Here is a 14,543-nt window from a genome sequence, read left to right as displayed (position 1 = left end):
CCCCGACTTTGCGGCGCGGGCCGTTCCCGCCTCCGCCGAAACACTGACGGCGACACTCCGCGGGTGTTCAGGCTGCTTGGACAGAGCTGTTGCCGAGTAGGCCGCGTTGTTTTTCCACTTCGTTTGCTCAGCTCGCTGTGAACTCACTGGAACCGTGATGACTTAAGCAATTGTGCGCGAGGCAATTTGCTGTCATGGTCCGGTCCCGCAACACGGGAATGTTGGCGTCTGGCAGCCTGGCACATCGATCATATCGCGCATCGTTTGTCTTCATAGTCAGTAGGCGTGAACGAGTATGATCACTACCACTACAAACTCATTTCCGGATTTTTTTTTATTTCTACGATGTCAAGCGCGACATCAAGCGAGTAAGCTCGGGAAGAAGCTTAGCGAACTCAAAACAACCGTCGTGTGCTCAGAAGACAGTGGCCACTGCTTTACTGAAAGTCAGTTAAAGTCAAGGATGTTTCCATCGTGGCGTGGCGTGCGCGGCCGCTCTGCGAGGTCGCGCTGCACTTCCGCGGCGTACTGCTGGCGGCGCGCTGCATCGCTAATTTCGGACACTCGACGTCGTTGAGCCAATGGCCGGCCAAGCGTCGGAAATGGTTCCACAGCCGTTCGGGCGCCTCAGCGGAGGCAAGCCATCGTCTGGTGCCGCTCAGTTGTCCTGCTGGGGCCCCAGTCCGCTGCTCAGCCGTCCTGCTGGGCCCCAGTCCGCTGCCCAGTCCTCCCGCTGGGCCCCAGCCCGCTGCTCAGTCGTCCTGCTGGGTCCCAGCCCGCTGCTCAGTTGTCCCGCTGGGCCCCAATCGACTGCTCAGTCTTCCCGCTGGGCCTGTTTGGCAGCCTTCCACAGGGCTTGGCTGACAGTCCTCCGCGTGACCAGGCCCCCCGCAGGGCCTGGCTGGCAGTCCTCCGCTGGGCTTGGCTGACAGCCGTCGAGCCTGTCTCAGCTTCGGCACACCATGGCCGCGTGCGGCCGGGAGGAAAGTGGGCCGCGTGCACGCCGTCTGGCCACCGGAGCCGCTGCTGTGGCCGGCTCTGGGCCGCGGGCGGCCCTACACGCCAACCGCTGCGTGCTCTTGCGTGTGTGGCCAAGCTGCCCGACGCGTCACGCTCAGAGCGTGACGTCACACGCTCTGAGCATGACGTCACGCGCAGAGCGCCCGCGTCAGAGAGGACGCTCGCCTGCAACCTGCGTCTCCCCCGTCCCTGACGGTGGTCAAACGCACGAGGTGGAAATTTATGTGGTGATGCTGGTGGAGTGGCAGAGTTGTCGGAGGATACAAGCTAAGGAGCATTTCGCTTCAACATGACGAACTGTGACACCTCCAGCATCGGCCAACTCGCTGCTGACTGGCCGCCGAAGGTCGGCAATACGTTGACTCTCAGCAGGGAAAGGAGCGGTCAAAGTCGTGGTCGCAAGCATAAGAGAGCAGTCAAAGCTGTCATCCTCAGCAGAAGGCAGCTGTCACAGCCACGCTCGCTGCTGGAGGCGGCCGGGCGGTGATGCGCGGCATCAGCGAGCTGCTCCGTGTTGGCTTCGATCGTTATGGGATCGTGTTCAGAGGTCACCGACACGCCCAACTGGCGCGCCCTGATTGGCCTAATCGAGTTCAGAACATCCAGCATCCAACATCCATCCGGGGGCAGACGGGAGCCAGCCAGGCGCGGACAGGTTACCGTTAATGGCGCGAGTGCGCAGGATACTTCCGGAAGAGAGCGGTCACACGAGTTCGTATTTGTAGTTCTCAGTAGATGACGTTTTCAAGTGCGCTGTTGTTCGAGTTTGCAGGCGCGGCTAGCGCGGTCGTGCCCTCTAATGTTACCGTTTGTCACGCTGAAGCGATCTGCGCGTGGGCAGGTGGCGCCGGCCTGGCAGGCGGAGCCGGCAGGCGCGCCGGGTCTCGCCGGGGGCGCGACTGACGGCCAGCCGGCGCCTGGCGATGCAGCCGCGCTGCACCAGATGATTGGCTCCGAGGGCAGGCCAGATCGACCCAGTCCCTCCCTCCCCGCGCCGCCGGCTCTCTCCCCACGCGCGGCGTAACCGGGCGTGCGACCCGCTCATGGGAGTAGTAGCACACCTGACAGAGCAGGGCAGGGCTCAGAGCGGCCACACTGGCAGGAGCAAGGCAGGGCTCAGAGCGGCACACCTGACAGAGCAGGGCAGAGCTCAGAGCGGCACACCTGACAGAGCAGGGCAGGGCTCAGAGCGGCACACCTGAAACAGCAGGATAGGGCTCAGAGCAGCACACCTGACAGAGCAGGGCAGGGCTCAGAGCAGCACACCTCACAGAGCAGGGCAGAGCTCAGAGCAGCACACCTGACAGAGCAGGGCAGAGATCAGAGCGGCACACCTGAAACAGCAGGATAGGGCTCAGAGCAGCACACCTGACAGAGCAGGGCAGAGCTCAGAGCAGCACACCTGACAGATCAGAGCAGAGCTCAGAGCAGCACGTCTGAAAGAGCAGAGCAGAGCTCAGAGCAGCACACCTGACAGAGCAGAGCAGAGCTCAGAGCAGCACGCCTGACAGATCCCGTGCGCGACAGCTTACTGGTGCGGGGTGAACGGCAGATGCTCATTCATGGCGCTATCTAGCTGATCACGGCTGCGTGCAGCCGAGGAGCGGCGCGCACAGGCACGCGGCAGCTGCGCCGCGACGGCCACAAAAAACGGCGCGGCTCGCTTTTTACGGAGAGCCAGAGCTGGATCGCGAGCGGGGCCATCCGTTCGTTAGCGCTCGGTTCGGTGGTGGCCAGCCAGGCGTCGGCCGGCCGGGGTGCCGAGAGTAGTTCCCCTCGACGGCCGCTGTCAGGACTGCCACGCGCCATTTGCCACCTTCTGTGCGGCGGCGGCTGCCTGTTTTGCGCAGCCGCGCCCCGCCGCGCCCCCGAGAGGTGCGCCCCGCCCCGCGCGCGCGGCGGCGGCGGCGGCGTTTGTGGATCACCGCATTCCGTGACTTCCGTGCCAGGAGGACCTGCTGTCAGCCCCGTTAGCCAGGCGTGCCGTGCCGTTCGCATCCAGGCCCGTCCCACTGCCCATCAAGTCCGCCTGTCGACCGCCCGAAAGCCGGCGGCGCGCTCTCTATTTTTACCAGACGCGGTCGTCGGTCTGGCGTGGCGGCCCTCATCGCGCGGCCTGAGCGCCGCCACAAAACGCGCCCGGTGAATGGACGCCGCGGCGGCGAGGCCCCGGGTCGGAGGCGGACGACCCCTGGCGCGAGGTCGGGCCGCGTCGTCCCGTCCGCCAGGCGGCGCCCAGCCTGCGCCCCGCCAGCCGGCCCCCGCGCGCTCCGCACGCCACCGACCAATGGAAGGCGGGTGAGCAAGGCCGGCTTGTTACGGATGGGGTGAGCGAGGGCACTGCAGACCGCCAGTCCTGTAGCGCTGATAACCAGCCCAGTTAGAAGCTTTGGGACATTCTCATGATCAGCGGCGTTGCGTGTCATAAAACCGGCTCTGCGAGAAGTGCTTAAATTTGGCGCAACGTCCTGGTTCCCGGCGGTCGGTGCTCCTCGTTGCGTTGGACTTGAATCCGCAAGGTTTGAAGCTGAAAGCAGCGTTCAGCAGTCAGATCCTCATGTGGTCACACGGCTGCAGCAAGAGCTGTAAATCTCTCACTGCAGTACACTTGTGGATCAGATGCAAGCATTTGGGGCTACGCGTTTAAATCGGCCGTCACCCCCCGTGGTTTGGTACAAAGCCAATCACCCGGATGCGAGTCTGGTTCAGGCCGCCGTGTTAAGCCGCTGCGCAGACCACACATCGCCGCTACCACAAGCCTTTGTCCTGCACCCTTCCCCTCCCCTCCGGCGGTTCCATCAGCCCCTCCCCACCGCCGGCTGCTGCGCCGACCGCGCGCGACTCGTCGACTCGCCGGCCGCGGGCTGGCGCTGTTTGGGCAGTGAGTCAGAGCCTTCTAGGAGGGCGCGGCGCCCTGACCTGATGGTCCCGCCCCTCCACGGGTGCGGGGTGCCGCCCGGGGTGCGGCCGGTGCGTCACGGCCAGGGGCCGGCCGCACCCCCCGCACTGAGGGTGCGCTGACCGCCAGCGATCCCGGCGCGGCTTGCCGCTCTCTGCCGCACCTGTGATTCCACACCCGCACCGAGCCGATGACTCCATTTCGTGGCAGCTGGCTCCGCCGCCCCCGGCGCGCTCGCCACCCCGTGCAGGCGGGCGCGTTCCCAGGCATCACATGACTCGGCACGAGCCGGGCCGGCGGCCCCGGCCGGCTCGAGGTCACGGCCCCCGTGACCCGTGACCCGGCCGGTGTCGTGTGTGTTTGCTGACGGCGCCACATTGCGCCGTGGCGCGCCTGGTATGCCGGTGCTGACTGGCCGAGGTCATCCCTTGATCATTAGAAGCAATGCAGTAGCTTCGGTCTCGCAGTCAGCCGGCTGCAGGGTGGATCCCGCACCAAAGTCAGTGGCGATCCCAGGGGACGCAACCCCACCGCAGGTTGAGGCTTTGACCAGAGATTGCTTCGGCGAACAGGAGCTGGGTCGGTACAAACGTCACGGACGGAAGAGCAACAACAGTGCCGGTTGCTTGCTGGTAGACAACCTTGGTCTGTTCGATGTCGATGTGCACGCAAGCTGAGAGAGAGAAGAGAGGGAGACAGAGAAGAGGGAAGAGAGAGAGGGAGAGCCCGAAGAGACGGAATGATGTCGAGAGAAACTGGACGAAGAGGAGAGGACGAGAGAGGGACGAGAGAGGATGTGAGAGAGATAATGAGAAGTTGAGAGAGAGAGCGAGAGAGGAGATGAGGAGAGAGAGAGAGTGAGAGGGCGGAGAGAGAGAGATGAGAGAGAGGAGAGAGAGAGAGAGGACATCGGCGGTTCCCGCGCGTCCATAAGCTAGGCTATGGCTAGGCTAGCTATCATCCCGTAGTCAAGCTAGCTTCAGAAGGCTAGGCTCTCGGAAATGCGCATGCTTGCACCCCGGGTGTACATTCGCCACGTGCATCTCAGTGTCGAGGCGGTGGACAAGCACGAAACCAAGTTGTTCAGCTCCATGAACTATGAGAATAGAAGGCATTGTAAAACACCCACAACATGATATGCGCCAATATTTACGGTGTACCTGCGGCGGATAAAAGCGTCTAACGCCAATCGAAGAGAGCACCAGCCCACCTTGTCACGGCTCCGCAGCTTGTTCAGCTTCTTTTTATAGCGGTCAAGTCCCCTGCAATTTCCATTTACAATACATGGGGTGCAGGTGTGCACGACGTACCCGTCCGGGCCAGCGATCACCACAGGAGGCCAGAACCAACATCGGCTGGGGCAAATGGCACGTGGCCCACACACGTGCCCCGAGCCTCTTCATTCCTCGTGCCGCATGGCCGGCCCCACGGAGCGGGTGGCGGGGAGGGGAGGGGGGGGGGGGGGGGCGCCTCCCGGCTCGAGGTCCATCTCTATGGGCCGCCTGGTCGCTCATGGTCTCAGTGGGGTGTCCCCAACAGCAGCGGCACGTCTACACGGACCACACGCCATCAGACCGGCAGCGGTCGCACCACAGCACAGCCAGCGAGGGCCGGCCCGGGCGTTACACGGCCTGTCGGAGCGTCTCACCGCCCGCCGTCACAACAACAGCCGCCACCGACTTGGCCAGCGCTTGCCCGCAGCGTGAGCAGCCAGCACTGCTGCGTACCGCCGCCGTCTCGAGCCGGCGCCAACCGCCAGCGGGCTGCGTGCCGCCACCCGGGCAGCGTCACGGCCGTGCCGGCGGCTCCCAGCGCGTCCGGCGTCGGTGGGCCGCGGTGCGTGGCGGCGCCAGGTGTGTGGGAACGGCGCGGCGGCGCGCGGCTGTGTCAGTGCCCGCCCGCCGCTGCCGCCGCCGCCGCCCGCCGTCCGCCGCCCGCCGCCGCCAGCCCGGCCCGCCAGCGGCACACGTGCGGCGCTCGCGGCCTGGTGCGGACGCGGCAGCGACGCTGCGGACGGCGCGTGGCGCGCGCTGGTGAACGGCCGCCGGCGGACTGGTGTGAGCGGTGGCTGAGGAGCGGCGACCTGACGCGCGAGTGACGTGTCGAGGGCAGCCCCATACGGATCTGTGACGTGACCTCTGCAGCGTGGCAGCGACGTACGAACGAGACCGTGCCTGTGCAGGGGACGTGGGCCTGCGAGTGTGACCACTGGGGTCAGAAGACAAATTGTGGGAGTGAGTGCGGATTGCCCCGCTGAAGTGAGACGGCATCGACAGGGTTCTTCCCCGTGTGAGAGGGTCCTCCGGGAGCGCCGCCTCGACTCGCATCGGTGACTCGCGCGTGTGAGCGTCGAAGAGGGACAGCGCCGCGGTGGTCCCGTCTGTCACCTCAGCGAGCGAACAACCAGCGCCAAACTGGGGAAGCTGCGCGCTGCCACGTTTGACCTGGTGGCCGGGAGTCATGGTGATGCTGGCGGCATGGACAAGAGCAAGCGGAACGACGACGTCGTCCTGTTGCTCTGTGAGTATGGACCACCTGGCGGAAGTCATAAGTACTTCGCCGGCAGGCAGAAGGCATTCAAACGTCATGATTGCAGACGGCAGTATTTACCACAGCGTTCGTCAGGAGGCGAACAGCTAACTGGTGTCGTCTTCGAGACAAAATGTACGTGCATTGTCGCGCACAATGCCATAGCAACGCAGAGCAAGCAAACGATGTTATGGTTCAATGTTTGAACCTTGGATCAAATCGCATGACCTTCGGCTCGGCTTTAGCGTAGTGTATATTTTTCCAAACCCTCGGGGCCAGTCAACAGGGAGATGTTGGGGTTGTGATTATCAACGTTCCTGCTATAGTCTTACTTGGTAGCCATTGCTAATCAAACGTCGAACACACAGGGTGGGCCGTTGCAGGCATACTCTGACTACGGATGACGATGTGCCGGTGGGAAGGGATCAGGGCGGGCGGTGGTGACGTGTTTCCGACCGGGGACAAGCCGACCGCCGGCTTCCCCGCACCTCCCCTTCTCTCCCCTCCCTGGTGTGGGCAGGGCCGGCTGTGCCCGCGTCATCGGCTTCATCACCGGTCGACCCGTGCACATCCGGCGGCAGTGGAGAGGGGAGGGGCATCCGGGGCACACCGCGGGGGATGGATCCTGTCCCAGCGCAGCGGAGGGACTTACGAGGGGGCTGCCGTGCGGCGGGTGATGGGTCCTGTCCCAGCGCAGCGGAGGGACGTACGAGGGGGCTGCCGTGCGGGGTGACGGGTCCTGTCCCAGTGCAGCGGAGGGACGTACGAGGGGGCTGCCGTGCGGGGGTGGACGGGTCCTGTTGGGCGGAGGGGCGTACGAGGGGGCTGCCGTGCGGAGGTGGACGGGTCCTGTCCCAGTGCAGCAGAGGGGCGTACGAGGGGGCTGCCGTGCGGAGGTGACGGGTCCTGTCCCAGTGCAGCGGAAGGGGCGTACGAGGGGGCTGCCGTGCGGGGGTGACGGGGTCCTGTCCCAGTGCAGCGGGAGGGGCGTACGAGGGGCTGCCGTGCGGAGGTGATGGGTCCTGTCCCAGTGCAGCGGAGGGGCGCACGAGGGGCTGCCGTGCGGAAGGTGACGGGTCCTGTCCCAGCGCAGAGGAGGGACGTACGAGGGGGGCTGCCGTGCGGGGGGTGACGGGTCCTGTCCCAGTGCAGCGGAGGGGCGTACGAGGGGGGCTGCCGTGCGGATGGTGACGGGTCCTGTCCCAGTGCAGCGGAGGGGCGAACGAAAGGTCTGCCGTGCGGAGGTGACGGGTCCTGCCCAAGTGCAGCGGAGGGGCGTACGAGGGGGCTGCCGTGCGGGAGTGACGGGGCCTGCCCCTGTACCGGAGTGACGGAGACCTGCCCCCGTGCAGGGGTGACGGGGGCCTGCCCCTGTACCGGAGTGACGGAGACCTGCCCCGTGCAGGGGTGACGGGGGCCTGCCTCTGCGCAAGGGCGACAGGGGGCTTTGTGCGGAAGTGACGGGTCCTGTCCCAGTGCAGCGGAGGGGCGCACGAGGGGCTGCCGTGCGGAGGTGACGGGTCCTGTCCCAGTGCAGCGGAGGGGCGCACGAGGCTGCCGTGCGGAGGTGACGGGTCCTGTCCCAGTGCAGCGGAGGGGCGCACGAGGGGGCTGCTGTGCGGGGTGACGGGTCCTGTCCCAGTGCAGCGAGGGCGCACGAGGGGGCTGCGTGCGGGGTGACGGGTCCGTCCAGTGCAGGAGTACGAGGGTGCGGGAGTGACGGGTCCTGTTGGGCGGAGGGGCGTGCGAGGGGCCTGCCGTGCGGGTGACGGGGACCTGACGGCAGCGAGAGCCAGCCTGAGAGCCTGACGGTGCCAGCCCGCCCGGCGCCAAGTGGTTCCGTCCGATGAAAACACGCGGTATGTAAACACAGGACTGCGGTCGGATGGATCGGTGGCCGTGCTGTGACAGCCAGACGACACGTCATCGGCATTAGTGGATCTGGGGTGCGGATCTGGACCAGCGGCGGGAATGTTACCGTCGGCCAGACAACCGTCGGCGCAACAGCAAGAACGCTGTTAGCTTTGGTCCGTTCGGATAGGCGATGATAGACAGTTGGCCGTTGTAGCCTCCGTTGAAACGGTCGTTCTGAAACTCCTTGCGTGATGCCCAAGGCGCCTTAACGAACAGGAAAAAAATACTTCGGCTCCAGTGACGTGAGCTCCCCGTAAAGACCAGCTCACGGCGTTCAGTTGCAGGTCCGTGGTAAAGCAGCATTATGGCGAGAGCTGCAAAAGCAGGCAGACCGTATTAAGCGTCTGCACGGCCGTGACACAACGTGGATGTGGAGACGCTACTTGTTCCTTACCGATGCGGCGTAGTTGGCGCGGAAGTTCTGACTCACGTTACCGTCTGTGGTGCTACCACTCCCGCAGGATGTGCTGTGTTCACGCTATCTGTTGTCCATCGCCGTGGCGTGCTGACGCTGAGTGGCGTGCACAGACTGCTGTTGCTTCGTCGAAATGGAAAAGAAAACAATAAAAGGAGCGTTTCAAATGCATTTCATTAAAGCAAGTCGTGGATGTATTGCTGGCAACATAACTTTTCTGACCTGGATTAAAGAGCGACCTCCCGATTCACTTGAAGCAATAGCCTTCCGTAAAAAGCTAGTTGTATTGCAAACACAGCCGTCTTTGGGCTTGAGCACCACTGGCAACCGCTTCGGAGAACGCCACAGACAAGCCACGTCCTTGCCTAATCAAAACACGCACCCGCAGCATCGCGAAACGCTGCTGCGTACAAGTTACCCAACTCGCGAAATGAAAGCTTCAGAAAACGTCACAACCCAGCGACGTCCTCACGTACTGCACGTGTCGTCGACGGCAGGCGGCGGTGCCGTGCGCCGGTGGGGCCGCAGCGCGCCCGGCTTCTCACGTCGCCTGCCTCTCGCTGTGAAACCGGCGCTATCCGCTCGACCCGGGCGCCGGGTCACAGCGACTCGCCTCTGTCGCAAGCGCGGGTCAGAGGTGTTACAACCCGCCGTCTCTGCGCAATGCTCTCAGCCCGTACGGAGCGCCCTGGCGCACGGCGCGTCGGGGCGCGGGGCGCGTGTGATCAGTGACTGGAAACGGGTGGCGCTGGCACAGATCTGTCGGAACGCATCATAGTACGTGCGCGATTCGCTGCCGGCTGCGGCCCGCTGCGGGGCCGCCGTCGGCTTCGACCACCCGTCTACCCGAGCGCATACCTCGCAGCAGCTGGTGCGGGGCCCGACAATAAACAGCCGGCCGTGGGCCGTGGGAAGGTCAGGGGTCGGCGTGGGGTGCCGCCTGGTGACCGCCCCCGGCCGACGCCGAGCCGATCCCAGCTGGCCGGCTGACCGCGGCGTCCGCAGCTGACGGCACCCCGGACGCCCGACGCAGGGCACCGGGCCAGTTCGCACGCTCCAGCCGCGGCGGCCCGTCTGGTACAACTCTGATGCGTGGCTGTGATGCGCACTTATTACGGCCTGTCTTTTACGGCCTAAGCTGCATGGCTTCTTTAACGAGTGTTCCCGGTGCGTCCTTTCATCGTTACATATCTTCCGTGATGCGACTGTTCTCCCATACGCCATTTGTTCCAACGCGTCCGATGTCTCTCTCCTATGCATTGGTCCACGTGACTACTGGCCAGTGGGGCTCGTGGTCGCGCTGAGGTCGAGCGAACAACGCGTCCAAGTGCCGCTCCCCCGTTCGCCCAGCAATGCTCCTGGTGAATGCCTTTGGTCACACTGTCACCAGTGAGCATTAAACGTGCCACGTGTCAGCTCTGATTATTTTTTATAGCGGGAAGCGAGTCACCACTGAGTCGTTTGCTCGCGCTGCCGCGGACGTGCCACGAAACAAATCTTCTTACACTGACTGACGTGCCACGTGACAGTCGCTTGCAGTGGACCACGTGAATGGTGATAAGCCTGGTGCGGTCTCAGGTCCTCGACGCGGCGCGATGCAGCTGCGGTGGCGATGGGCCACGTGACACGTGACGGCCTCGGTCACGCGGCGGCAGAAGTGCCGAGTGCAGCCTGCCCGCCCTGTCCCGACGGGCGGCATGAGTGACATATGTGGGTCTCGGCGCTGCAGCCCGGGTCACGTGACCGCCGTCCAGCTCAGGCCGGTGACGTCAGCAGTGTAAACGGACTCGGCTGTCCTGTGGTGCGCCATGGACGGCGCATGGCTGCCTGTCCGCGCTTTCTCCGCAGCTGTCCGCCGCTGTCAGGCCGCCACGTCCCGCCTCTAATGCCAAGTTATTTACACGGCCCGATGCGGCTGACTGGCACGCTTCACACGGCCTTCCGGAGGGCGCCGACAAGTAGGTGCCTCCGACGGCGGCCGGAGACAGCCCAAACACCGCAGCAAAGCCGACAGGACCAGCCGGCGCGGCTATAGCCGCCGTTAGTCGGCCAGCGCTGTCGACCGAGGACGGACCGTTCGTCGGCCAGTGCCACGCTGACCAGCGCCGACACGGAGCGTGTCCAGAGCCAGCCTGCCGCCGCCGGCGACATCGGAACAATGGGCGGCCGCGCGCCGGGCGCGGAGCGGTCCGCCGGCGGCGCCCGGCCGTGTGAGCGGGCTGACCTCATCGCTGACCTCTGACACGCTCCCCTCGCATCGTGTCAGTCGCAGACCCCTCGTAACGGTGATCACGACGTGGGCTCACACTGGGCTCACACTCACCGGAGGAGGGCGTGACTCGCCAAACAAATTGCTCTGGATGTTACCGGGATCATATTTAGAGCCAGCTGGCGTGTACTATGGATTGCGCGATACTGTCTCGTTGACGGGTGCTTCGACCTATCCTTGAACCCATCTAGTGCAACGCATGTGTAATGAGGAATTCCCTTCCCACATTAGCATAGCTAATGGCAGGCTTGTTGCGAGCTTCTATAAATGACTTTGATGCAGCTAAATTGCGCAGCAGAAAGTCGGTTGGAACAAGGCGAAGGCTGTTTTTTATACTAGATGACTCTGTCGCTCCCAATTGGTTAAAGTTCGGTGGATCGCACCTTAAAACAGCCATTCACGATTTTAAATTATCCCATATGACGCGGATTCACTCATGACCAACAAATATTCATGACTTCGTGTAAAAACATTGATGTTGTTGAAAGCTAAACCCGGTTCAGAACATTCGGCGTTATCAGCAAACACGCCAAGGCATGCACATCACGAGTAAGACAAATCCTGCGCCGCACCCATCCGGTGTAGGCCCTATAGCTGCCCATCATGCGATGAGTGCGGCTGCAGCGGGCGTGTCACTAATCTGTGCTGGAGCGACGCCTGAGGGCGCCCGGCGGACCACTGCAGCTACGGGACCAGCGTCTTGCAACGGTCCATGCGTGCGCGGTCCTGCCGCCCACGGGATGAGGCTGGCTGGACACGGGTGGCTTCAGGCTCGGGGCCGGGGAGGCGGTACGGTGTGACAAATACTGAGAAGAAGCTTATGTAACTCTGCATGCCGTGACTGCGGGCCCGGCTGTCGCATGTTCCCGGTCGCGGACTGGCATCTGATGGCGGCGGCGTGACATGCCCAGTCCGACCGCCGGCGGGCGCCCGGACGCCCCTGCGCCGGCCGCCACATCTGACGTCGGTGGTTTGTCTCTGCTGCAGATAAGAAGTCGCCGAGTGAGCCGAGCCAGCCGGCCGCCAGCTCCCCAGCCGCCAGGCCCGTCTACATGGTGTACGACGGCGCTGACCGGCAGCCGGACGGCCCGGCACCACCAGGTGAGCACCCGTGGCCCGACAGCCCTCCCCCGAGTGGGAGGTGGACGGTCCAGCACCAGCGCCGCCAGATTTTTTTATTTTAAAAGCCTGCGCCCGCCCCGCAGGAACATTTTGAAACCCGCCCCGCCCCGCAGGGCTATTTTTGAGAAAGAGCCCAAACAAGCCCACACTTACTGTTTTTTCTCAGTTTTTTTCCACAATATAAGACCCACAACTAAGAGTTGTAACAATTATACAAGGCTGTTTATTGTGTTTGTTCTGTATTTGCAATACTAGCATTAATAAATCTCAGTTTTCATTCCCGGCACAGAAGCTTGCAAATTACCTCAACATTTTATTTGACCTAAAAGAAGGACCTGTAAGAAGTATATACCGATATTGATGGCTTTAGCACTTGTTTTCAAAGCAACAATTAATGATGTGGTTATCACACTTCATTTACTTCAAGGTCTAAAAGTTTGGCTCATTGCAAGGAAACCTCAGGTTCTCAGAAGGGCCAAAAGACACAGTTGTCTTGTTCAAGGATATCAAATATGTTTTGTCCAGAATAACATCCTCATGACTGTTCAGAGGACACTTCAAAGTTAGGTAAAGGCTCATACCTTGAAAGTAAGAAAGTGTGACAACAGTGTTAGTGTGGAAAACATAACTTACCTTGTAGGTACTTAAGTTACTTATTTGCTTGATTCTCATTTTTGCACTTGTTCATGTGGGTCCCCTTATGCCCTGCATGATATGCATATCCATGTATTTTGTAAAGACAGAATCGGACATCCACAGCTCCAAGGTGACTGGTATTTGAAACCATACAAGTGTCATTTTCACCAAGAAAAAATTTCGTATGCACTGCAAAACGAACACCTTTACAAATTCAGACGTATTACCGACATTATAGGACTAAAACACTGCCGAAGTGCAAAAACGCACTTCAATAACAACCTGCCCCATTCTTCATTGCATAGACATTAGTGCCTGGTGACTGGCTAAGCTTGCTCACGTACAGTAGCGAGGCTTTAAATCTTACTGAGAAGCTGTATCCAAAGCTGGATTCATTTCATACTCGAAATCAATTTCTCGCGAGTCAACTGTAATGCCATCAAATCCCAAAGGCTGTAACGCTCCAAGCCTCATTGCTAGTGAAACGCGATCCGGTGCGCCATAAATGACTTCACGCTTAACGTTTGATCTGTGAATGGCTACTTAAACACGATAATTGGCTAGCAAATGCGACCTCGTTTGTAAGCCGCGTAAACGTCGTTGTTAAATGGCACCGAGTCGCAAGTAACGGAGTCTTTTGCAGTTGGAGAGTTTAAACAACGTACGCACCTTACGCGTGCTAATACAGTGAAGGCTTATTTTAACTTCAGCCAAGTTAGAGGATGCTTTCACTTAACCTGAGCTAATCATGACGTCCGGGCCATCCATTGCTTCGTTGCGCCGGTCACCCATGATTACGTCAAAAGATTTATCACCAAAACAGCCGATTTCACAGTGCTATCGTTTTACGTGTCAACCATGTCCAAATTTGCTTGGTTATCAACTCAGAACGTACCTGACGTTTATAAAATACTGCAATTTCGCATGCAGAAGTGTTTCCATGCAGCTGTTTCACGAGGACAATGCACGATAAAATTTCACCTATGCCTTGCATCGATGTAGGTTACATTGAAGTTTAAACGCGTACCAATGTCCGCCAAATAAAAGAACCTGATCACCAAACCAGTCTTTTGTCCAGCGGAACCAAACCAGCTTGACCAAACTTGAGCATCGATGCATCGGTGCTTGAACATTTGAACACATCGATGCAGTGTCCAAACTTCGTAAACGGCGAAAAATGTCGATCAGCCTTGGTCGTGCTCTTGGCTATGCCGAGGCCGCGCGATGTGCGCCGTAATCGTCTTTCGATGCCGCGGCATGGTGGCTGTTGTTCTGGTGGTTAAACAAACCGCGGGCGGAACTCCAAGACTTGGCATGAATTCAGCAGACATTGTTGCTTTATCCACGTTACAAAGTCTGCAGATCAGTTCTGGGTTACGAAACACTGGCTTGCTGGCAGGGTGTTCGGGATTTGGCGGGCAATGGTATGCGCTTTACTTCCAATGCCAGGCCCTTGCTTCCATTTCATCCAAGCAGGGGCTGTTGGGTACCGTTTGTTGTTTGAACATGACGTGAACATTTGAACCTTTCAGCTTTGCCAGGTATTCTGTTCTCATGATGCGTTTTTATTTTCATGGATGGTATTGAGTCTAACGGTTCCTGCTCTGTCGTTATCTGTGGGGATTTCAACCACTCACTTTTTTGCATAGCTAAATCTTATGCAATAGTAGTGCTGAAACCATGCTCTTCTACTGATAAAGATATTTAATGTGCCTTGGCAGATTTGTTTATGAAGTAGC

At 60.7% G+C, this 14,543-nt stretch overlaps 1 protein-coding gene across 1 annotated transcript in view; it reads left to right on the top strand.

Annotated features, from left to right (window-relative positions):
* The first annotated feature begins 5,992 nt into the window (after positions 1 to 5,992).
* LOC119097208 (uncharacterized) overlaps positions 5,993 to 14,543 on the top strand; it is a 36,845-nt gene continuing 28,294 nt past the window's right edge. Inside the window, exons 1-2 of the mRNA XM_037220262.1 lie at positions 5,993 to 6,439; positions 12,034 to 12,147. Of these exons, the coding sequence (XP_037076157.1) occupies positions 6,397 to 6,439; positions 12,034 to 12,147 (157 nt within the window). The 5' untranslated portion in view covers positions 5,993 to 6,396. The remainder of the gene's footprint in view (positions 6,440 to 12,033; positions 12,148 to 14,543) is intronic.

This window comes from Pollicipes pollicipes, unplaced genomic scaffold (assembly GCF_011947565.3).
Source record: "Pollicipes pollicipes isolate AB1234 unplaced genomic scaffold, Ppol_2.1 Scaffold_4295;HRSCAF=5057_pilon_pilon_pilon, whole genome shotgun sequence".
Taxonomy (NCBI): Eukaryota; Metazoa; Arthropoda; class Thecostraca; order Pollicipedomorpha; family Pollicipedidae; genus Pollicipes; species Pollicipes pollicipes.
This window is presented reverse-complemented; position numbering and strand designations above follow the sequence as displayed.